Source organism: Lutra lutra, chromosome 2 (assembly GCF_902655055.1).
Source record: "Lutra lutra chromosome 2, mLutLut1.2, whole genome shotgun sequence".
In the NCBI taxonomy this organism is placed as follows: domain Eukaryota; kingdom Metazoa; phylum Chordata; class Mammalia; order Carnivora; family Mustelidae; genus Lutra; species Lutra lutra.
In genome coordinates, this window is record NC_062279.1 from 30684054 (window position 1) to 30707235 (window position 23182).

Below are 23182 nucleotides of genomic sequence, written 5' to 3' on the forward strand. Positions count from 1 at the left end.
CTCAGAGCCCGCCTTTTCTGCACTTTTATGGAGGCTCCTTTATGCAAAACACTGAAAATTGAGATTTCTTAAAACTTTTGGCAGAAATCCATTCCCGTCATGAAGATACTTCCATAACCTTAGGAACCTTACTGCCCTGAGCGTCTGTGTAACTTGCAAATTTTAGGCCAACTGTGATACTCTTTATCATTAATGGGTTCTTTCGTATCAACAGGCATATAGTATAGTCAGATTAGAAAAGCATCAGTCCTGAGGCGCCTGGGTGGCTCAGTTGGTTAAGCGTCTGCCTTTGGCTCCGGTCATGATCCCAGGGTCCTGGAATGGAGCCCCACATCAGGCTCCCTGCTCAGCGGAGATCCTTCCTCTTCCTTTCCCGTTCCCCCTGCTTGTGCGGCGCTCTCTTTCTCTCTCAAGTAAGTGAAATCCTTAAAAAAAAGAAGAAAAACATCAGTCCTAGAATCTTGGCTGCAACTTTTTCACTTACTAATGACTGCCGAATAATGATTATTTCCTCTTCTCACGTCTTACATTTATACTGCAGTTTGTTTGTTTCTTTGTTTTATTCTTCACATGTTGCATTGGTTAGAACTTTCAGAGCCACGTTAAATAACAGCATTGGTAATCAACATACTTTGCTTGATCTTTACATTAATGGAAAGCTCTCCCAGAGTCTCAGGGTTAAGTATGATTTGAATTGTTTGCTAAAAGTAGATCTTTTTAAGTGATAGAGAGTATCATTCCCAATTCTACTTTATCGTGTATCAAAAAACCTGAAATTGATTTTTTGCATTTATAATTTAAACATACATAAATGTATCTTTAAACATATAATGTACATGTAAGCATGTATGCTAACATACGGAAGTACAGGAAATAGTGAATAATGAATCTCCAGGTAGTCATCATCCACTTTGGCAATTACTGGGTTGGTTTTGTTTTTGTTTTTTTTCATCTTGATCAAACTTACTTCCCTTCCCTCTTATTATTTTGAAGCAAATTCCAGACATGTTATCATTGAATATATACACATTTCAGTATGCATCTCTAAGAGCTAAGGACTGTTTTTACACATAACCCCAGTACATTTGACACCCACAAAAGATGGTAACCCCATAGAAATATTAATGATTTAATTAGTGATCAGATTTCCTTTTATAAATACCATTCATTTAAAACTGTTTGAATCAGGATCCAAGTTTGATGCAAGGTGAGTGGTTTATATGTCTCTTAACTCTCTTTTAAATGTCTCTGAGATTTTTCTTTTACTTCATCCTCTTGATCTGTCTCTAATTCTAGCTCTCGTTGTCTGTTTATCCTCCTTCAGCTTTTTTTTTTTAAGTTTGTTTTTTTTTTAAGTTTTTTTATTTATTTATCCGACAGACAGAGATCACAAGTAGGCAGAGAGGCAGACAGAGAGAGAGGAGGAAGCAGGCTCCCTGCCGAGCTGAGAGCCCGATGCGGGGCTCAATCCAGAGACCCTGGGATCATGACCTGGGCCGAAGGCAGAGGCTTTAACCCACTGAGCCACCCAGGCGCCCTCCTTCAGTTTTGTTTTGAAGAAGGGAGGCTGTTTCCCCAGAAAAGTTCTCCATGGTCTGGGTTTTGCTGATGGTAGGCCATGATGTGTCTTTCATTATCCCTCTGACCTCTGTACTTGCTGCAACTTAGTAACTGTATGTGGATGCTTGATTAAATTCAGGCTTGATGTGGGGGATAATACTTGATAGTCTCATGGAAATTGATGGTTAACCTCATCAAATGTTGATTCAATATCTATTGAGATGACCACATGACTTTTATCATCTGATATGCCATGATTTTTTTAGATTTGTTGAATAAGATAATGAATTTGCCTCCCAGTTTCTATCTTCTGACCTTTCATCTGCTTTCATTTCTAAATGTATTTTAGTTGATGAATAAATTAACCTATGTCATTAAATGTCACATGTTAATTTCAGCAGCTTGCTGAATAACTGAATCCTTGATCAGTCTTCTCTGTTTTGATTTGTTTTGCTTAGTGCTCCAAACTTTTGACTAATTTTCTAATTGACAGGTTAACATTTTCTACATTGACTTGACCTTCTCCCAACTAAACTGATACTGGTAGAAAATGCAGTGTGTAGTTAAGAATGTACACCTTCTACTTTTAGCCTGAGGAGATCTATAGATGTACCAAATTAAGTAGTCAAATGGACGGCTAGTATTTGCTTTGTAGGCTAGATGGATTTTACTCCTTTAGAATAGATATTGATGGGAAAAGATTCAAGGGACGGCTTGAAAGTTTGTCCACTCTCAGCTTTGGGAATTTTATACTTACATAACAGTGAGTGATTACTAAAAAGTATGTAACAGAACTATATTTCTGGAGTTGACTTATTAGCTAAGGAAAGATTATTGGCCTTGTGAGGAAGGAAACATAGCTCTCTTGTAACTCCAACCAGCCAATGGCCCACTGTGGGAAGAGACTCCCCACTCCCTCTTCTTTACAAAATCTATGACATCCTATAAAGCATCTGTCATTGTGATGTTGCTCTAAGAAGTAGTAGACTGTGATTACATTGTACCATGAGTGAAATGCAGTGTCAGAGAAAAAGAAAAAAAAGATAGCAACTTGTGTGTTTGAAAATGACCTCTTGACAATTTTATTTTTCTAAGGATAACACTATCTAGTGACACCAAATCATTTGCTCAGCAACTGCTGGGAACTTAGAATCTGCTTTCTGTTTAGCTACAAATGAGATCAGTGTTACAACAAAAATTATAATTTTGTTTTATGAGGAGAAACACCCAAAGGTCACTTTTCATTCTGCTGAAGAAGGAAGAAATAATAGGATCTGCCCAGAGAGCTTGTAAGACAGAGAGGAATTAAAGGCAATCTTATTAACCTACTTAAGCTACAATATACATTTAACAAAACAGAAAGCAAGCATTTCCTAATTCACTTGTGTGACCTCTGGGCAGCCTTTCCCTATGCACCTCTGAATTCTTTGCTACAGAAATTTTATTAAATTTCTATGGTCATAGAACTATTCTTTTGAGATGATTTGTACCCTCTTTTTAAATATGGGATAGATTATAAGATATACTAAAGTTGTTTCTTCTCCACATTCTTAGGTGTGTTTAACTGATGCAAAAGCCCAAGTTCATCACTTATACCAATTAATTTCCATTGGCCCTTGATGCCAACTTGTTCTTTGGATAAACTCTTACCTTGTGGGTAGTCTGAGAACCTCTAACACTTCTAGCTTATCAGCCAAGTTTGTGGGTCCGTGAAGTGAGATGCCTTAATTCTACTTTAGAAAGTTCTGGTTTCATTTATGGTCTCATGATGCTGCTTCTCTGGCTTCCCTTTTTGTTATTCAACAGAGTTTAGTAGAGGAGAGGCCAAGGAAATGGTATGCTACTTTAAATCACTGTATTCCTCTGGGAAAACTACAAGCCAGCATAGAGTTGGGCTTTTCTGTTGTTTTGTTTTTTATCACCTCTTATCATTTTTTCCTCTTCAACAGTTTATTTGCCATTCAGCGGAGAATTGAATTACTATTCAGAAAAACTGGCCAGCCCAGAATGACAGTGCTTCAGGACTTCTGAGTCAGGCTCTGGACTTTTCCTTTGGAAAGCTAATGACTCCCCCTTCCTTCCCTAGTCATCAGCAGAAGCTACATGAGATGGCCCAGTACTTCCTGATCAGCTTCTGTTCCAGAGCTGTCCTTTCAGGAGTCATATACGCATTCTCCCCGGCCCCACCCCGACCTCCTCCCTCTCACCTCCCACCCCCATGGGAGTTCAGTGTGCTTCTCACACTTAATTGCAAGGAGCTGTATTCCGAACAAGAATAATAATTGTTAGGTTCCCCCAATAATGGGTCCATGATTAAAGGAGCGAGACTGATACAAACGTTAAGTAAAGCTTTATTCAGCCCCAAGCATCAAGAATCAGACCGAACGTTCGGGGCCGCACCTCTTAGAGAGAGGGCGACCTCTCTCTGCTTCACAGATTAGCTTTTAAGGGCAAAGGCCATGTGTTTGGGCCTGGCCACGCACAGGTGGCCAGTGAAATTGTAACACACAGAGAAAGCTGCACAGTCATGCTAGGTGACCAATTGAATTACAATTTACCCTAGTAGATATTTGAATTAGCCTATCACCTTGGTCAGAATTGGCACCCAAAAGGCTCCCAAAGGGCGGGGCCCATACTCCTTGGTAACTAGGGAGACCAGTATGCATCCCCACACTGATCAGATGTCTCCACCTGGCCTGACCCACCCTTGTATTTGAGCTTTGTTACCTGGGGCTGGTTTCTGGGACTTGTTTTTAAGTAAGTCCCCTGGGGGGAGGGGGGCAGGGACAGTTTAAGGGTTAAACAACAAGGTTATTGTTTAACGGATGGAAGTGCTCTGGCTAAATAGGTCCTTACAGTAATAATTTCAGATTTTTTTCCTTTTAACTGGGAGTTCAAAGAGCACAAAAGCATGCAGATTTCTAAACACAGAGCCATTAAAGATATCACAGATAATGTTTTAAAAAGAAAATGAAAATCAAACCCGTAATGTAGTGATTGACAGTTTCATATTAGAATATACACATTGTTAAAATGTGTCTGTTTCATTGAGAAAACTGCATAAAATTCGTTAAATTTTTCTGCAAGGAAATTGTTAAGAATTGTCCTAAAAACCGCTAGGAAGGACTCCTTCACTCAGGGAGGACAGGGTCTAATGATTGCTCCTTGGGGTAAATAGCATACACTTGTGCTAATCCCTGCTAATTGTCAAAGAAGAATAGAGTAGCTTCTTATCAGCAATTTGCATTTGTGTAATGGCCCTGCTCTGTTAGTGCTGTCTACTTTGCTGATAAGGAAAACATCACTTAAAGGAAGCAAGAAAGTAAACCATCCTTTCCAGAATTGTTTTCTTTTCAGCCAGCCTTGAGCAGAAAGCTCCTGGCATTCTACAGGAAATACTGTGTGATTCTGTGGGAAAATATTTAGTGATGAACAGAGAGCACTTCATTACTCCTCAGATTTTTACAGCGTATTTGTAAAAATGTGCAGTAATGTGTGGCTTCCAAAATGTTCCGTTATAAACAGCTTATACTATGTCCTATACAGAATGAACATCGCACAATTTTTCTGTATTTTATAGTTTGAAACTGTTAAAATAACAATATTACAACTACACTTAAGTCAGTAACTTGGAACTTTGGTCAGAAATATTAAAGAATTGCATGCATCTTGGAAGTTGAAAATAATCACACATTTAAGACTGTGTTCTTTTAACTCAGATTATTCTTCAATTTAACATAAAGGCAAATTTAGTGGTTATTATTAAGAAGAGGTTTTAATACAGTTAAAATAGAGTAGACTATTTATATGTACTTCATGCCTTGTAATCATGCAAATGATTACATTGTAATCATTTGTAATTTAACAAATTAGACAATCTCTCTTCATAATTTGTAGAAGAATAATATATAAAGAACATTTGAGGCTTGATTATTTGTAATTCCTGACTCTGAACAGACGTGTTTTTTGCTTTTCTTTGTTCCACATTTATACCACTAGTAATAGTAGTAGTATCATATATTTGCATGCTGACAAAATATTTTATCACACTTCCCAACAACCCTGTGACAGCACATTTTGTAGCAGAATTTACTGAGGCAGTTTAGCTGGATGAGAGTAATGGGTAAAATTGAGCTTTGGACCTGAATCTTCTTAGCTAACTCCAGTACTCATTTCACTACATTTTATCTACAAAGGTCTCCTTTTAGGAAGAATTGTTCACAGTCTTACAGTTTCTAACCCCTGTAACTCTAGTTGTTATCTTCATGTCTTGCACATAATAGGCAATTAAAGAATTGTAGAAAGGAGGAAGGAAGGAATGATGGAAAGAAGGAAGAATGGAAGAGAGGGAGGAAAGAAGGGAGCCCGACTGTGTGGGGCAGGATTTGGGGAGTCTGTGAATGGTGATGTTGGTCTCCAAATCGTTGGCTAAGTCAAAGAACTGTCCAGCCTCTCCAGGCATCTTCATTAGTCCTGACCTATGTGCCAGGAGAGACCAGGTCAAGAGTGAAACACTCCAGAGTGTTTCATTGTCTGGTAACAAGTTACTGCTTTATTTATACATTCTTCCTTGTAATATGGTAGTTGCTCACATCTCAGGGAAAGTGTGTTTGGGACAAAGTATACGAATAAATGGCAAGCATAAAGATAGTGGGTTCATATTTTACAGTATTCCTAATTGCTGTTCATTTAGGACCTTATGAGAAGGTGACAAACTAGTCACAAAGTGGCTGGGTTTATTAAGTACCAAATGAGTGGGATCTACTTCACCTACTTCCAGGGACAACTGTGAGGGTCATCTTTTATATATCGAAACACATTCTACCTGTGCAACCTTTAGCTCCACCTCTGATAAAGTCCTCCCAGCTCCCCCAGAAAGAATGTCATTTCCATAGCTAGGTCTAAGAACCTGCTCTGTTTTCATTAATTTCTGGCAGAACTCCTAAATGGAAACTGACTTAGCAATACAGCATGTGTAAGCCAAGGAGGAAGGGTTTCACTGCAAAATTTATAGATCTGCTTAAGATCGACTGCACACTGCCTGAAATAAGGAGAATAAAAGGAAACCTGGCAAAAATCTGAAGGGTTCATGTATCAGCATCTCCATCCCAGATTCTTCTGACAATTACAACTTATTCCTGCGTTTGGCTGTTGGTTCAGAACAGCTGTACCCAGTCGGCTGACACTTAACATCACCTGGGAGTTCATTACTGCTTTCCAATTCCACAATCATTTTTGTTCTTGCTGTGGCTCAAGGATAGAAGTGCTAATAAGCACAATAGTCTATGATCATTTAAGATAGTTGCTACTGAATTTCCTCCAAGAATCATTTAATCATCAGATATCCCCTTGCTAGCCTTAGGTGATGATCTAAGAATTTTTCAAATGAATGTGTCATAACTTGGTGCTGCAGGATAGCATGAAAAGGATAATCATTTCAGGGGGAAATATTTTTAAAAACCAAAAAAAGGAAGGATTATTTCCTTTCTTTTTAATGTTTTATTTAAATTCAATTTGGTTAACATACACTGTACTATGAGTTTCAGAGGTAGACTTTAGTGATTCATCAGTTGTGTATAATACTCAGTGCTCATCACATCACATGCCCCCCCCCCTTAAGGCCCATCATCCAGTTACCACATCCCCCCACCCACCTCCCTCCCACAACCCTCAGTTTCTTCCCTAGAGTTAGAGAGTCTCTTATGGTTTACCTTCCTCTCTGTTTTCATCTTATTTTATTTTTCCTTCCAGGGGGCTGGGGGGATTATTTCCAGTTTCAGCATACAGTTATCAATCTTACTTATCTTAAAGTCCAAGGAATAGGTATGAAATAGGTATGATAGGTATGATGCTTCTATCACTGTGAATCTTTACTGTTAGTTTTATAATGTGTATGGAGTGTCTGTTCTTGGGAATGGGGGTTTCATTGTTTTTAGGAAAAGCCTCAGGATTTGTTCTGGAAGAGCCTGGTGCAATGTCTGCTGCTCGGCTTGGGTGAAGGGTAATCCTTGGCAACCTGTCAGGGATTCAGAGACCACTGGGGTCTGCTGGAGGACCAGAGTTTTTCTGGGGGAATGACTGGTGACAGCGCACAGCAGGTGGTCCGCTCAGCACTGTCACCTGGGGCAGCAAGGGAACCCAGCCCAATTCCTCATCCCACAGTATCCTGTCAGCACTTAAGAGTCTTAAGCACCAAACCTTTAACATTTAAGGCAGATTTCCTCCGCATAATCTTTTAAAAGCAATTACTGTGGATGGAATATTAATAAACAGCACCTAAGTTTTTCACATGAAGATCTAATACTGGATTCAAATGACATGTTGTGGGTGGCTAGAAATGTCTACTCCATGATTTTATGAAACAAAATGAGGCCGATTACATTGCGCTCTACCTGACAAAGAGGTGCAAGTATACTGATAAGACAGTGTGAAATCACCTCTCTTCCTCCTCTCCTTAAGTTCATTTGCTTTGGTTTGTATATCTGAAGGATACCTTGAAATGCATTTTGAAAGGACTTTTCTCTGGAGTAATAAAAAAATTGACTCAGTTCTTCATTATTCATAATAAGGATTCAAGAGTAACATGCAACTTTGAAATCCTCAGATTTCCATCGTCAAGATTCTTTTCTGATTGACTCAGTACTTTCCCTACTTGCCCAGTAATCGTACCTGCTACTACTCATTGAGTGCCAGGCTTGTGCCAATTCCCTTACCTAGATTATTTCTGATCCCTACAAAAATCCTGCAGGAGTACCATTACCATTGTTTTCAGAATGGGAGAATTGCATTCTGGGTGGCTAAGTGATGTGCTCAAAGATGCAAAGCTATTAGAAGATGGGATTCAAACCTGACCTGTCTCCAGAGTGCAACTCAGTCTGATTCGTCTTTGCTGATACCCCTGAAAGCCATGCTGAGAGTCATGAATGGCCCCAAAACATGCCCTAGATGGCAGAATGCAAGGCAAAAAAGGCCTTATGTAATTCGGAAACTGAGTAATCACACCCTGAGTATTTCTGTCAGAACTGGAATTGGAGAAGTCAAAAATGAAACAGAACAAAATGGGGACTTATGAAGGAAATGAAGAAGAAAAGCCAAAGAAAATGGGGGGGAAAAAATACACGAGAGGTCAAATAAAAGTAAAAAAGGGCATCTGAGTTTCACATGCAAATAATGAAATAGAAATTGAGAAGGAAGTCCAGGAATTAAAAATTACTAAGAATGAGTCAGTAGCCAAGGAATAGTTTTTGTCTAAAGATACATGTATATATTTTTTCTTTTTCATGAAAAAGTCAATGGGATTTTTGTGGGCTTACCATAATGCTTTTGCTTCTCATCCTGATAGTATCGGTCATGAACATGATGTAAGTTAGACGTTTTGGGTTGAGACTGAGCACTGCTTACAGTGTTTGCAAGGGTGCAAGCCAGGATAAGTTCGGGTATGAAGTGCCCTTGAGTCTCAGGACTGAGTGCTTTGGGTTTATTTAATCCGTGTGCCTGATGGTGGAGCCATCATTTTCAATTTGCTCTCACATACCTGAGGTTTGACAGTGGATATCAAGCTTACCATAGTTGTAAACCAAAATTAAGATCAGTGTCTACTCCTAATTCAAAATGGATGAATTTTGTCATGCTGTTCTACTTTTGCAACAATTATTAGACTCCTTCCATTTCCTCAAAAGTATGGTGGCAGCCAGACATTCAACAGTGTTCTTTGGAGTAGAATAGAAATTTGAATAGAATGACTCCTAATCTCTATGTTAATATATATTCAACTGATATATATATTTTTTATTAGGAACAAATAAGCTACTTTGTGTTCTTCTTTGCCATATATATAGATATAGATACAGCTATAGATACAGATATCTGTATCTCTCTCTATATATGTGGATATCTATATATGTAATATATACAGATCTAAAAACTGTAAGGTCAAATATACACATAAAACGTAATTTCCAAAATAAATAAGTAGTCGCCATTCAAAAGTGACATTGAACTTGAATTGCACTGACATGACTTTATATCATTATATTTGAGCCTTCCTGAAAATTTTATTTTACTTACTGGCCGTAGGTCTTCTCTTTTCCAACTTCCTTAGAAGATAAAATACTGGTTATAAAAAATGTTGAGCCTTTTTCCTATTTCAATTCTGATTAAAGTAACTAACTGTGCTTACCCTCTGATAATTTTATTCCATTTAATTACACCCAGAAAGTACTTCACTTGTTTGCCGTTGTTTATTAAACCTGAACGTGTAGCGAAGTCTGCTGCACCTTATGTGAACTCTTCCTTTGAAGAGGATGTAAGACTAAAGGCTGTTGAGAAGAGGGAAAGACACATGTAAACCTTCCCCTTCTTTATCTTCTATCCAGCTACGTCAACATCTACAACTGGGACAAGCCATCTTGTAAAGTGTGCAGAGAAGGAGAAAACTTTCTGTGTGAATGGAGGCGAGTGCTTCATGGTGAAAGACCTTTCAAACCCCTCAAGATACTTGTGCAAGTAAGAAAAGAAATCCTCTGTGTGGCTTGTGTCCGTTACTGCTTCTTTCAGATGACCCCGCATCTCGTGATGTCCTGTTGCTTCTTTGCCCGATTTTGTTGCATCCTGTTGAATAATGCGGTTTGATTTGTAGAGTGTTTTGAAAAGTTCACACCATGTGTCATCTCCTTTGTTACATCCGGAACTGTTTTTTGTTTTTTTTGCTTTTTTCAGTTTTCTTTGTGCCTTTATATTTATAAAGTTGCTTTCCCCGTGGTTTTCCTCACTGGTACCTAGAAGAGATGTGCAAATATCATAGAGGCCTAGAACTTCCGAATCCTCCTCCTCCGTGCAGCGAATGAATGAGGTTGTAAGATCATGTGCCTTTTTACCCCAGTGACCATCTCCAAAATGAAGAGCTAAAAGCAGCAGAAGGTTCTTTACCTGTGCATCTGTTACATTTAGCATTAGCTTATTGGTTTACAGCTATTCTAAAAATGGAACTTAGGTTGATCTCACGAATAGGAAAAGAAAAAAAAAGCCAACAAACCTAAATTGCGTGTTTGGAAATGCTTTTAGTGTGTGGACCGTCATTGCGTGCAGAAGGCTGAGTGTTTTTCCTGCACTACCGTTGTTGGAGATATATTAGGACTGGAGCTCTTTCCAGTGACCTGAAGGAGTTGATGCACCATTAGGAAGGATCACAGTCATTCTTTCTTAACAGGCCGAACGAAACAATGATATTACCAGTACATTCAGTATTTAAGCCTTGCAGTTAAAATTAGGTCTTATTAAAACCACATGTTTATTGTGCCATGCCTTTTAAGGCTCTTCTTCATACTTAGCTGTGAGTGGGACATGAACGCATATAATGTGACCTGGTTAAAAAAAAAAAAAGTCTGAAGTCCCACTGAAATGGTGTTGCCCGATGGCTGCGTCTATTGTTCTAAAGTAGCTGTGATTATCATAAAGGAGGGAAAAAAAACATGGCGTCATAAAAACCACCTCCTACTCCAGAACATGAGCTTGTCCTGGTTTACTTGGGGACAAGGAAGAGCAAGTTTGTCAGACACAGAACTGGGCTAATAGAGCAAATACCAAAATGGGGGGGGGAGCACAAGATATAAGAAGGCCATTTCCCCTTTACATCATATAAATAGTATACAAATATTTATGTGCCAATTCTAAGAAAACCTTTTTTTTTTTTTATAAGTTACAAAGGACATCATTAAAGAAATATGTTTTAAAATCATAACATCAAACAAAAAGTACCATTTTGGAGGGAATGTTTTGCCACACCCTGTGCTGTTCTAGACAAAGGCTGTCTGTAAGGTAGTCTTGTGGGACCTCAGGTACCAAGTACACGTGAACAAGTACCTCCTGGAACCACTTTTTTGCCCTCAAAAGCATTTTTTTAAGCTCTTTTTATAAAAGAGCAGAAGCAGTTCTAAGAGAAGACATGTTTTGGTAGTTGGGTAGCTGATTCTATCAATGAAGACAGGCAACTTAACAAGACTAAGAATCACAAGAATAGACATCTAATCTGTTACTAAACATCTCTTTCATAGAGATAGGTTATAGCCTTAAACCAAGATAAAACTCACAGGTAAAGGGCCTTTTCAAAATTTCAAAGCAAGATGAAAATGAAAGAGCATGTAGAAAATTATTTCTTCTGGGTCCAGATTACTTCCTGTGACAATGAGTGTTTATTGGTTTAACAGTAATCCTAGAGATTCACTTTTTGGTCACAGGTATATAGATATGTAGTAAAGAATAGAAGTTGGTCAGTTTTGGTCTTTGGTTCTGCCAACTTGCCGTGAACACAATACAAACACGGCACCCCCCATATTTATCATATTGAACTGGGATGAAGAAATTTTATAATCTCTTCCAAGGTTTACTCTGACCGAAATAGAAACAAACAAAAGCTGAGAATTATAATCTATGCATTAGGAGGCTCATTTATCACATGGGGGAAATTTTGTTATTCTGTCCTAATCTTGGGCAAACCACCTAATTATGTTTTAATAAATCTCTTCGGGAAAAAAAATGAAATTATAGGCCTGTAAATTCTCCTCCTTTTTAAACAACGGCACCCAGATTATCTATGTCTCATGCGATTACTTCTTGAGAAAAGCATCTGAGACCACTATATTTTAATTATAGTAATGAAACACAATCATTTTTCATCATAGCCTTTGCAAAGATTTACAAGCTGCATGAGTGCATATGATAGCTTCTGAATACCTCTAAGGAACCAGTGCAGTGATTTTCCACATATTAATTTCAGCTATATTCTGCAGCCCTCCCACGTTCTACACAAAACACGCAATCACATAAGTGCTATTCATTTGTTCCATTTTGGTATTGTGCCAACAGCCGTAATTTTTTTCTCCCTCCAGTTTTTCATTAAATTTTAAGCCCAATCCAGAAAAAAATACTTGCTATATTTTTAATCTTGAAGTGACATGTTGGTTATTCATCTAATAAATATTAAAGCAGCAAACCATGAATGAACACTTTGTAGCTCTCAAGCTAATTGTCTAGTGGGTTATGCTTATCTTCCACTTCTCAGCAAACTGGCATCATAATTTTATCAGGTTGGGTTGGTGGGTTTTTTTGTGCTTTTTGTTTTTTGGGTTTTTTTGGTAATTATAATATCTCAGAAAAGTGTTAAAAACCTTATTACTGGATCTTATTGGAAAGAAAATCTTGGACACCTATGATTTTGATAACTGTTTTACCCCTTTTGGACCATGTCTTTATTGAAGCATAAAAGAAGGCCAGTACCTTGAGGGAAGAATTAGAATATATTTAACATCCAGAATATTTCAGGCTTTTTTTTATTGAATGAAAGTGTTTTTGGTTTTTTTTAATCCTTGTATTAAAAACATCTAACATTAAAAAAAAATCACTAAGAATTGAAACAAAGGCACGTAATAGACCATGTCTTTTGATGGTATACTGTTCATTGGACCACATGAATAGAGACAGAAAACATTAAAAAAATGCTGCATTGGCTCATCATGGTCCTGTTACAAAGCCAGTTCATAGTTTCCATATGGTCCATCTGCAAAAGCAAAACATTTTGCTGAAGCATGAGCCACATCGTTCAAAATCAACTTTATCCCATGACTCAGAAACACCACAAGCATGGAAGTTTCCAAGTCTCTCTGGTCACTAATCCACTGTTGTCTTCTTGGGAGTTGAAGCAGAAGACTGTACAGCAGATCTCTTTTGTCTCTCCACTTAGAACAAGGTGTTCCAAATGGATTAACCATGTAACAGTTAAACACTTCTCTGAGGAGAGGTTTGCTGGTTATTTGGGACATCCCCCTGAGGATTGTATGGGAATTTCAGCAGTGGTTCTCATCTTTTATATTGTTCTTCTCTCCATAGTAATTTAAATTTATCCTGAGGAAAAAATAGTTACTATTCCAGATCACATAAAGACAGGAGAAGAATCATTCCATCTTTCACCATTTGATGCCCTGTGTGACCGCATGATTCAAAGAAAAAGACAATTTGAAATAATGTCCAGATTTTCCTTTTTGCTTTTCCCCTTATTCTTGTATATCAATTCTTCTAATAGTTTCAGTAGAGAACTATTTTGGAAGATGTTGATGTGATTTTTTTTTAATCTAAAAATGATTTTATACCAGACCATATTTATAAACCCATTATGTTGTCCCATGGACGGATGTGGCTTTCGCATGAGGAGATTAGAGTCTTAACCACCAATTTTGGTGACCAGTCTTGAGCCCTTTCACTTCAGCTCTCTGGATGATGTCTTGATGCACAGTATAGAGTTAATATGTTCTCCAAATTTCTTCCCAGGGAGTCTATGAAATTAAATGAATTCATTTCTGCCAAAGTGTATTTCTAACTCTGGGAAGCAAGATTTTTTTTTCCTTATAATAAAGAGTAAATGGTAGTATTACATTTTATCTATAGACATTAGATAAATACATACACCTGTCTTAACAGACTATACTAGCTATATGTTTAAAAAAAAAAAGAACCATTTCTTCATTTTACTTATCATTAACAGTTTTACTTGGTTTGGTAGGGTTGCCAGGTAGATTTATAACTTTGCATTTGACAGATCATTTTATATCTCTGACCATTATCTTCCTTATAAGCAAAAATAAAAAACAGAAACAAACACAAAACTTGGGAAGATGGGAGTTGCCTTTAAACGTGAGCTTATGATTTTATATCATTTTTATGAAGCTGTGTAGTATATATAAGGGCCTATAAAAATACACATAACTGGAGGAGATAAAGTCACAACAAATATGTTATAATAAACTCAATAAACAAAACTGTAAACATTTGTTTATAGAACAACTATTTCTATGCCAGGCATTTTTTAAAACACAGAGAAAATGGAAGGCATGGTCTCTGGTCCTGGAAAGTTAGTGTGTTTAGAAAAATGAAGTAGCTAAAATAGTAAACCAATTAGAAAGATTATATCCCAAGGGGTGCAAGGCTGATTATTATGGTAATGAAAATTAAAAGAAGGAAAAGAAAAGACGGGAATGACTTGAAGAAGATTCTGTAAACATAGCTATCACTTATGGAGTCTTTTCCATATACCAGGCATGCATTGAGGCTACAGCAAGCTTTTCCGCAAGACGCAGTGGCTTGCATAGCTAGACCAGCAGCTGTATTCTGGGACGCAGAACAGACAGAAAAACAAAACAAAACAAAAGAAACCAACTTAGACACAAGGGCCAATGTATGAGCTCCAAAGGCCAGGCAGATGACCTTGGACACTGTGGGAACTGGTAGGGAGTATTAGTAACTTTGGGAGCAGGAGACTGACGCAATAAACATGGAGCAGAGGTTTAGGGAAGACAGACTTCCATACAGGCCAGAGAAACTTAGGAACTAGATAAGGTGGGGCGGGAAAATCGGAGACACTAGCTAAGGTTAAAGTTTTATAAAATCCTGGCATAAAAATGATGATGGTGATATTTATAACACTTTTTAGTAGCTGGATTAGCATAATTAAACAAGGGGATGATGGCTCAAATTCATGGTTGTGTCCTGTGGCCTCATTACCATAGCTGCAGAGGGAGAAACTTGGAATAGATAAAAGGAATATATATATATATATTCCTTTTATATATATATATGGCCCTATATATGTATATTATATATATATGTATAATATATAAAAAATAGTAACTATTTTTTCCCAGGACAAATTTAAATTACCATGGAAAGAATATATATTTATATATATGTATAGGGTCAGAACCTCAAGTCCGTACAAACAGACTGCTGTTACTCTTACTCCCGCGCTGGAAGAGTTCATTCTTCCCAATGGGTATGACACTTGCCTGTAGCACTTCTCTGTTCTTCAGAGTTGTAACATTTAACAGATGGAGAAGCATTCGTGAGGCAGAGTGGGCGCGACTCTGGAGGCTTAGATGAGCTCCCGAGATGTCCACATCTTCTATTCCTTCTGTGTCTCTCCTGCATTGAGACTCCTGCCTTGTGCTTACTAGGTCCTTATTAACTCATTGTGACTTTCACTGAGGCATCTTGAAGGAAATTCTCTTGTCCTTATTTCTAACAAATTCGGCGAAGTTTTGCCTAAAATCAGGTATGCTGACGAGGTGATCTTAAGAGTTCGCTTCCTTGTTTCTCCTAAAATCAGCTAGGCGGCCACATATTTATGAATCTCCTTCTGTGAGGCAGGCTCTTTGCTCGCGCTTAGCATCAATACTGAACAAAAGCCATGCTGGGCTCTGCCCTCATGGAGTGTGCAGGCTATGGAGAGTAGCAAACATATTTCAAGTAATTAATTTAGGTACAAATGGTGGTATGCCGAGTGCTGTGATAGATGTTTAGGAAGGTAAGGGAATGTCTCCTGGGGGACCCCAACTAGTCAGAGGTGGTGTCTTTTGGGGGGGAGGAGGGGAGAAGAATACACAGCCCTCGCCTTGAGAAGCCAATAGCCGATTTACAATAGCCGATTTAAAACACAGCACAACTTTGAAATGTTCCTATTGGATTATTTCAGTAAAAAGCGAACATGTTTCGCCATAAAACGAGGCTGGCGGAGTAGATAGAACTGTCAAGTTCTGAGTCTCTGGGCTGTTGGACTTGACAGGGGGAGGAGGACATCCTCCAGGGAGGAAGGCCAGACCACAAAGCAGCACTCAGTATGTCCTCGAGTCCCAGTGACATGGAGATGTATGGGATGCAGAGTGATCCCATATCTGATGAAATTGTTTGAACCCAGACTCACCGAGATACATCATGTCGAGTAAACAATGGCTAGAGCTTGAGTCTACAGATGAGCATTTCAGAACAAGCTGTACAAACAGAGCTCTGGGAAGGGCACCAAGGTTCAGGCAGAACGGGCTAATTCATAAACACTGCCACCCTCATTATTGGGATTGTATGTCTTAGACATTAAGAAACAACACCGGAGAGCCAGGACAACTCAGATTTTTTTGTTTTCCTCAATCTACCCATGAATCCAGCGTGGCCAGTCTATATACACCACGATCTCCTGGCTTGAGAACGAGTCCCCGGGTCATAATAAAAACAGGAAAAGTGGTGATGCGTGCTCGCTGAACAGTATCGGGGAGGTGTACAGGGTTGGATCTGAAGGAAATGTTACTGAAACATTTTATATTTAATATTTTCTTTAATGACATTGAAGAAGGCCTTCCCTTGAGGAAATAAATATCTTTTGCAGGTGATGCCGTAAAGAACACTGAAACACAAATTAGAAAAGCATGTACAAACCTCAAGAAATTGCACTTACAGGTAGATAACAGAATGAGGTTCATCGTGGGGGAAACGCAGACTAATAGTAACAATACATTTGGGAAAGAGTGATCTACAACGCAGATAGTCAAGCCGTGAGTGGGCGAGGTCTAGCCAGAATGCTGCGCCGGGGAAGGAGGTGAGAAAATTCAGCACTTGCAATGCGATACTGTAGAAAAACAGACCATCACTATTTAAGCCAGTGTAGACACTGCCAACTCCAATTTTACACAGAATGAGAGCAAAAGGACCTCCCCATCTAACACTTAAACTCATTGAGATTCCTTAAGATGAATCTGTTGGCATTTCCATCAGTTGATATTTGTAAACATTAAACACCAAAGAAATTATCTCAGAGGTTATACAATATGAAGGAAATACCACAACTAGTATCAAGGTAGAGCAAAAAGACAACAGGCACTTTTCTTTTTGAGGCAAGGATTTTTTTTAAACTCTCAGGATATCTCATTGTAGGATGATGACCAGGAGGGAGGAGGTGAGAGAAATAGACCCTGTTTCCCTTTTCCTGCCCGATTTGGAGGGCCTGATGAAAATTCATGAAACCAAGAAATAAAGGGTGTCTAAGGATGGTTTAAAAAATGGACCATAAATTTATAAAACAGTTTATAAAATTAGCCAGTGGTAAATAACTAGAAGTTTCTTGGGGGTCTGTAAGTATCTGAATATGTCTAGCCGCTCCACCAATAAATGGGAAATCATATTCAATCAGAATATCAAAACTTTACCAAGCACTAAATCAATTCTCAAAATACATGCATGTATGATTGATTACACCATAAGCGTATCAGGACAGTCACCAAGTATTAAGGTTATTGTTAAAAAGTTTTTGTTTTATCAATACTATGTTCAAGGCTTACTTACTAGATGGCACTACATTATCGAAGCCTAGGTAAACTGGCATTTCAGTAATAAGATTTCATTTTGAAGGAATAACATTATTAAAGAGTTACAGGGTCTTTTCCAAATTCCAAACACAATGTTAAAGGTTTCTATTTAAGGGAGTGAGTCCGTGAGGGAGGAGTTGGGAGCTGCTATTAAAAATAATTATTTAGGGGGCGCCTGGGTGGCTCAGTGGTTAAGCCGCTGCCTTCGGCTCAGGTCATGATCTCAGGGTCCTGGGATCGAGCCCCGCATCGGGCTCTCTGCTCTGCGGGGAGCCTGCTTCCTCCCCTCTCTCTGCCTGCCTCTCTGCCTGCTTGTGATCTCTCTCTCTCTGTCAAATAAATAAATAAAATCTTAAAAAAATAATAATAATTATTATTTAGGAGTCAATAGAGGAGAGTCATCAGTCATGAACTATAAGAACAAAAGCAGATGTTCAATATTGACCTGTACTTGGCAAATCAATTGACTATATGAAAGTCTCTTTGATATAGTTCTTTTTTTTTATTGTTTTATTTATTTATTTGACAGAGATCACAAGTAGGCAGAGAGACAGGCAGAGAGAGAGGGAAGAAGGCTCCCAGCTGAGCAGAGAGCCTGATGCAGGACTCGATCCCAGGACCCTTAGATCATGACCTGAGCAGAAGGCAGAGGCTCAACCCACTGAGCCACCCAGGCACCCTTGATACAGTTATTTATTGGACACTGCATTCTGATAACTGTCTTAGGCTTGGTTTAACAAACATTTTATGAGAGCTTTTGACAAGGTAGGCACTGTTAAAATTAGAGATACAGAATGATCAAGATATGGCCACTGTCCTCACCACAGAGAATCCCAACCCAAACAGGCAAGGACAGTAAAAGAGATTGGGACAGGGTGCAGCACAGAGCCCAAGAGGGAATCGTCATTCAGGGCGTGGAAGCGGGAGATGGGGAAACGGAGGTCAGGGAAGGGTCAGTTGGAAGAGGTGATACTTAAGTTCAGACAAAACTGTGAATTTTCATCTCCTTAAGCTCAAGTGTGGAATAGAAATTGTCATTTTAAGAGCAAATACTAAAACAAAAAAAAAAAATGAAAATAATATTCATCTTCTACTCTGATCAATGAAACAAATGGTTTCGGGTAGATCTATTTATTTGTACATATTTGAGGCTACGATAGAGGCTTATTATTCAGACAGATTCTTCTAAGAAATAAAATTCTTGGAATTTGCCCGGACTCATGCCAAAGCATATTGTTCACAATCAGATTAAATTTACCATACTCTTATGTCCAAAGAGAGTGATCCATCGGATGCTTAATGTAGAATGCTAATTTAGAAATATGTCAGAAGCCAGACAGTCTTTCAGAAGGAATTCCGTAGAAGTTAATCAGAGCTTAGAGATCAGATGAGCTTCCATTTGCACATGATTTCTCTACACTGTGGCTGTAAACAGCAGGTTGCTTACATAAAAACTCTCTCAGTCTCTGCTTCCTGCCATTTGATTTGGCAACAACTCCAGATGTCCCCAAGGAGCACTGGGTGTGGTGCATAAACAATGAATTTAGGAACAATAAAAAAAAAATTTTTTTTAAGTTACATAATGACTGTTGCTGGACATTGGAATTGCTTTAGGAATGGGTATTTGCAATTCATTTTCCCTTCATGATGGTCTTAAAAATCCATCCTGTCAAAAATGTTTTTTTAAAGTCCTTGAGTCCTCCCCCACCTGTAGCACATTCAGAAGAAAGGCTGTCAGAGTTTTCAAAAAAGTGATTCCCTGTGTTAGGATGAGCATTGTGATTCCCAGAACCTTGGTGGTAAAAGGAGCCTTTGATAAATCACTTAGTTAAGTCCCTTCATCTTATCACTGAGGAATACTGAGGCCTGATGAAGTCAAAGGGATTGCCCATGACCAAGCAGCAAGATAACTATGGTGACAGGACAGAAGGACTTCGTCTCCATCTTCCAAGGTCAGGGTCCCTGACACCTTGAACTTGAAGGCACATACAGATCTCTTAGGAATCTTATTAAAATGCAGATTCTTATTCAGTAGTTATGAACTGGAGGCCCAAGATTCTGCATTTCTATTAATAAGATCCCAGGAGATGCTGACAATATTGGTCCATGAACCACACTTAGAATAATAATAAGGCTTTACCCTAAAAAAAATTATTGGAGTGAAGGCAAACATTAGCATAAGGATAGTTTGGGTTCAGATACGACTGGCATCAAAAAAGATTCCAAAAAAGATTGGCAAACCTTCAGCAGGTCTGGTGTTACTATACCAAATAGTCTATGTCATCTTATGATGGAGATAAACCACCATGCCATAATGCCAGTTTCCTAGGAAATGTCATTTTAGAAGTCAGACTAATTAGAAAATTGTCTGGGTAAGATTTTTTATCTGCTTCACCTAGTTGTCCTGTGCCTTCTCACCTCAAAACTGGCATCCAAGATGCATAAATGACAATTTTCTAATAAATGCATTCCTTAAAGGACTTACGATTCTTCAGCTATATGTTAATTTCATGATCCTTGAATCAATGTACTTCTTACCTCAAATGGTTCTCTCCCACATCCCCTGCCACACACACAGTGTTCACATGTCTTATACCATGTTCATTGTATGGAACGAGTGGATTATTGTGTGATCATCATGAGAATTCTAATTTTTATCAAGAATGCAAACAGGTAAGATGAAATGGTCATTACGGAATGTATCCTTAATTCTGGATTACCTACTTACTGTAGGGTATGCCCATGTGGATTTGTAGCCCTGGTTTAGAAACAAATAGACAAACAAAACCCTGTGTATTTCAGAAGTCATTATGTGAAATAAGTTCTATGGGAAACAGGTTTCCATGTATTTTTCTCATATATCTGTGAAGAAATTCTTACTGAAGCATGTGTAATGCCATCTATATGAAAAATGGCCCGGCCTCACAGACTACGATCTTATTTCTGGATTTCTCTAGGTAGATCTTCCTCTATTCACTGCTGCAAACATATTCTAACCAAAAATAACCAGTTTAATAATATAAAAGTGTTTTCAAGGGTTGAAAAGTGCTATTTCAATACAAGATGTTTGTCGTCAAGTTTATTGATAATACACTAATGATCATAATGACACTTTACGTTTGCACAAGAACTCATGGGACTAAGAATCAAGAAGTGCTTGTATTTTATCTTATAGGCCATTCTTCTTGAAATAGGAAAGTTAGATATACCAAATCACTTGGTACTAATTTTTTGGCATTGAATGTAGTTTTAAGGGGAATGAAAAATATCACCCTTACACTTGTAATAATGAATAGTTTTCACATTTCTTTGGTGCCGAAAAAAAAAGTGTTTGTTCTTATTTACTCTGGAGAAGACAGGGTCATGTGTAAATCACAAGGTGTGTGAGGTCACAGCTACATTTTATTAGGTGCTTTGCATGGTGGTTATGGTATAGCTCAACTATTAATAGTAATCACAACTACAGGTGTCAGGCATCTATGAGTTTGCTTGCTAGAACCTTTTTGATGGCCCTATTTACTAGAGCATGTTATTGGGTGCAATGAATCCAGTATGAAATGCTTTAGTTACTGGTATAATGGCAACAAAAAGAACAACTAGAAAGGACTTCCAAAGTTAGGCACATCCCCACATCACCACCTTACGAACAATGTGGGTGAAGGAATGTTGAGTAAAATGAAAATTTTTACACCATGGAAAGACAGTTTCACCTTAAATACAAAGTGACCTCTATTCAGTATGACTGGAGAAGAGTAGCTGTCTAAATTTTAAAAATGGATTTGCCTTTGATTCGGGATCCATGGGTGAAGGGAAATGTCTGCTAATCAATTATCTGCCTCTTTCTGTTATGAGGTATTAAAAATGAGACCTACTTTGTAGTACCTTTAAGAAAAAAGGGAATATAGTTGTACTTGACCGTAATCACGAGAGTATGTAAGCGCTTGACTTCTATTGTAGTGCGATGATTGAACGAACATAAAAGTAGGCATGACTGTACAGAACTGAGTGTATAGAGAGAGAAAAGCTCAGGATCATTTAAATAATAAAAGATCATGGATGGAACCATGGAAGTCCTTACCAAAACCAGCGTTTTAACAAGGTGTAGGAGTCAGTGCCCAGTGGCAAATAAGGAAATGCAAAAAGGGAAGGTGACTTAGAGGCCCAGGCCTTGCCAGCCCTGCTCAACTTTTCAACCTCCCTCAAGTTAAATTTCAGTCAGCTGTCCTTAGGAAGACCGAAGCAAACCACCACCAAAATATGTGCCCCACAGTTGTCATGAAACATGGTTTCTAAAAATGTGTTCTTTTCCTTTCCTTTATGTTGTTCAATCACCAGGTCATTGTAGGAATCTCCATATTCTCTAGGAGGAAAATTGCCAGTCTGAAAATTCAGTGTCTGTAGCGTTCTATTGCTTATCACATTTTTGCCCTCTAGGTGCCAACCTGGATTCACTGGAGCAAGATGTACTGAGAATGTGCCCATGAAAGTCCAAAACCAAGAAAGTATGTTAAAATAATCTGAAATTTGCTCTCTCCCCCAAACTACAGCAACAATTACTACCACTTGGTGGTTTTACATTTCAGTGGTAACTGATTCCTTTTGTCCTAACAATGGTTTAAGCACTCGGGGCATAAACTCCTTCAGCACGAGCTTGTTTCACTCTCTCCCAGCGTGGACTCCAAAGACCATCGAGGTAAATGACCACCAACATGGCCAGCAAGGCTGGCAACCGTGACAGGCAGGCCAACCAAAAAAAAAAAAAAAAAAAAAAAAAGTTTCCTTCTAACACCTTTGACCAAAGCCCTCAGATGGAAAACGGACTCGAAGAAAACCTCCGAGTTCATTGTAGGTGAGTCCCTTTGAAAGAAAACTGACCCTTAAGATGCCGCCATCATTCCGCCCTACAGACCTGAGGACCGCATTTTGTCCCAGTCTTGAGTCCTTTGGCGGAAATGCCAGAGACTGGAAACCATGGTTAGGACAAAGACTCAGTTCCTGAGGGTGAACTCACCAAGTTCAGTCAAATGACACTGAAGGAGCTTCTTTCTAGCGTGTATTCACCTCTTCTCTTTTTCTCTGTTTTTTCTACCATTGTTTTTTGTTTCTTCTCTCAGGTGCCCAAATGAGTTTACTGGTGATCGCTGCCAAAACTACGTAATGGCCAGCTTCTACAGTACGTCCACTCCCTTTCTGTCTCTGCCTGAGTAGGAGCATGCTCAGTCGGTGCCGCTTTCTTGTTGCTGCGTCTTCCCCTCAGATCTCACCTAGAACTAGATGCGTTTTACCAGGTCTAACCTTGACTTGCCTCTGCCTGTCGCATGAGAACATTAACACAAGCGATTGTATTACTTCCTCTGTTCGTGACTAGTTGGCTCTGAGATACTAATAGGTGTGTGAGGCTCCGGATGCTTCTGAAATTGAAACTGAATAATGTGATCCAAGAC

General features: G+C 38.6%; 1 protein-coding gene across 12 annotated transcripts in view; it reads left to right on the top strand.

Annotated features, from left to right (window-relative positions):
• Positions 1 to 23182, top strand: part of NRG1 (neuregulin 1) — a 228900-nt gene that overhangs the window by 184152 nt on the left and 21566 nt on the right. For 7 of the 12 annotated variants that reach the window (XM_047716949.1, XM_047716951.1, XM_047716954.1 and 4 more), the window contains 2 exons: positions 9936 to 10065; positions 22853 to 22911. In XM_047716949.1, coding sequence (XP_047572905.1) covers positions 9936 to 10065; positions 22853 to 22911 — 189 coding nt within the window. Of the gene's footprint in view, positions 1 to 9935; positions 10066 to 22172; positions 22241 to 22852; positions 22912 to 23182 lie in introns of all 12 variants that reach the window. The other 5 variants (XM_047716950.1, XM_047716953.1, XM_047716952.1 and 2 more) reach the window with 1 other exon arrangement.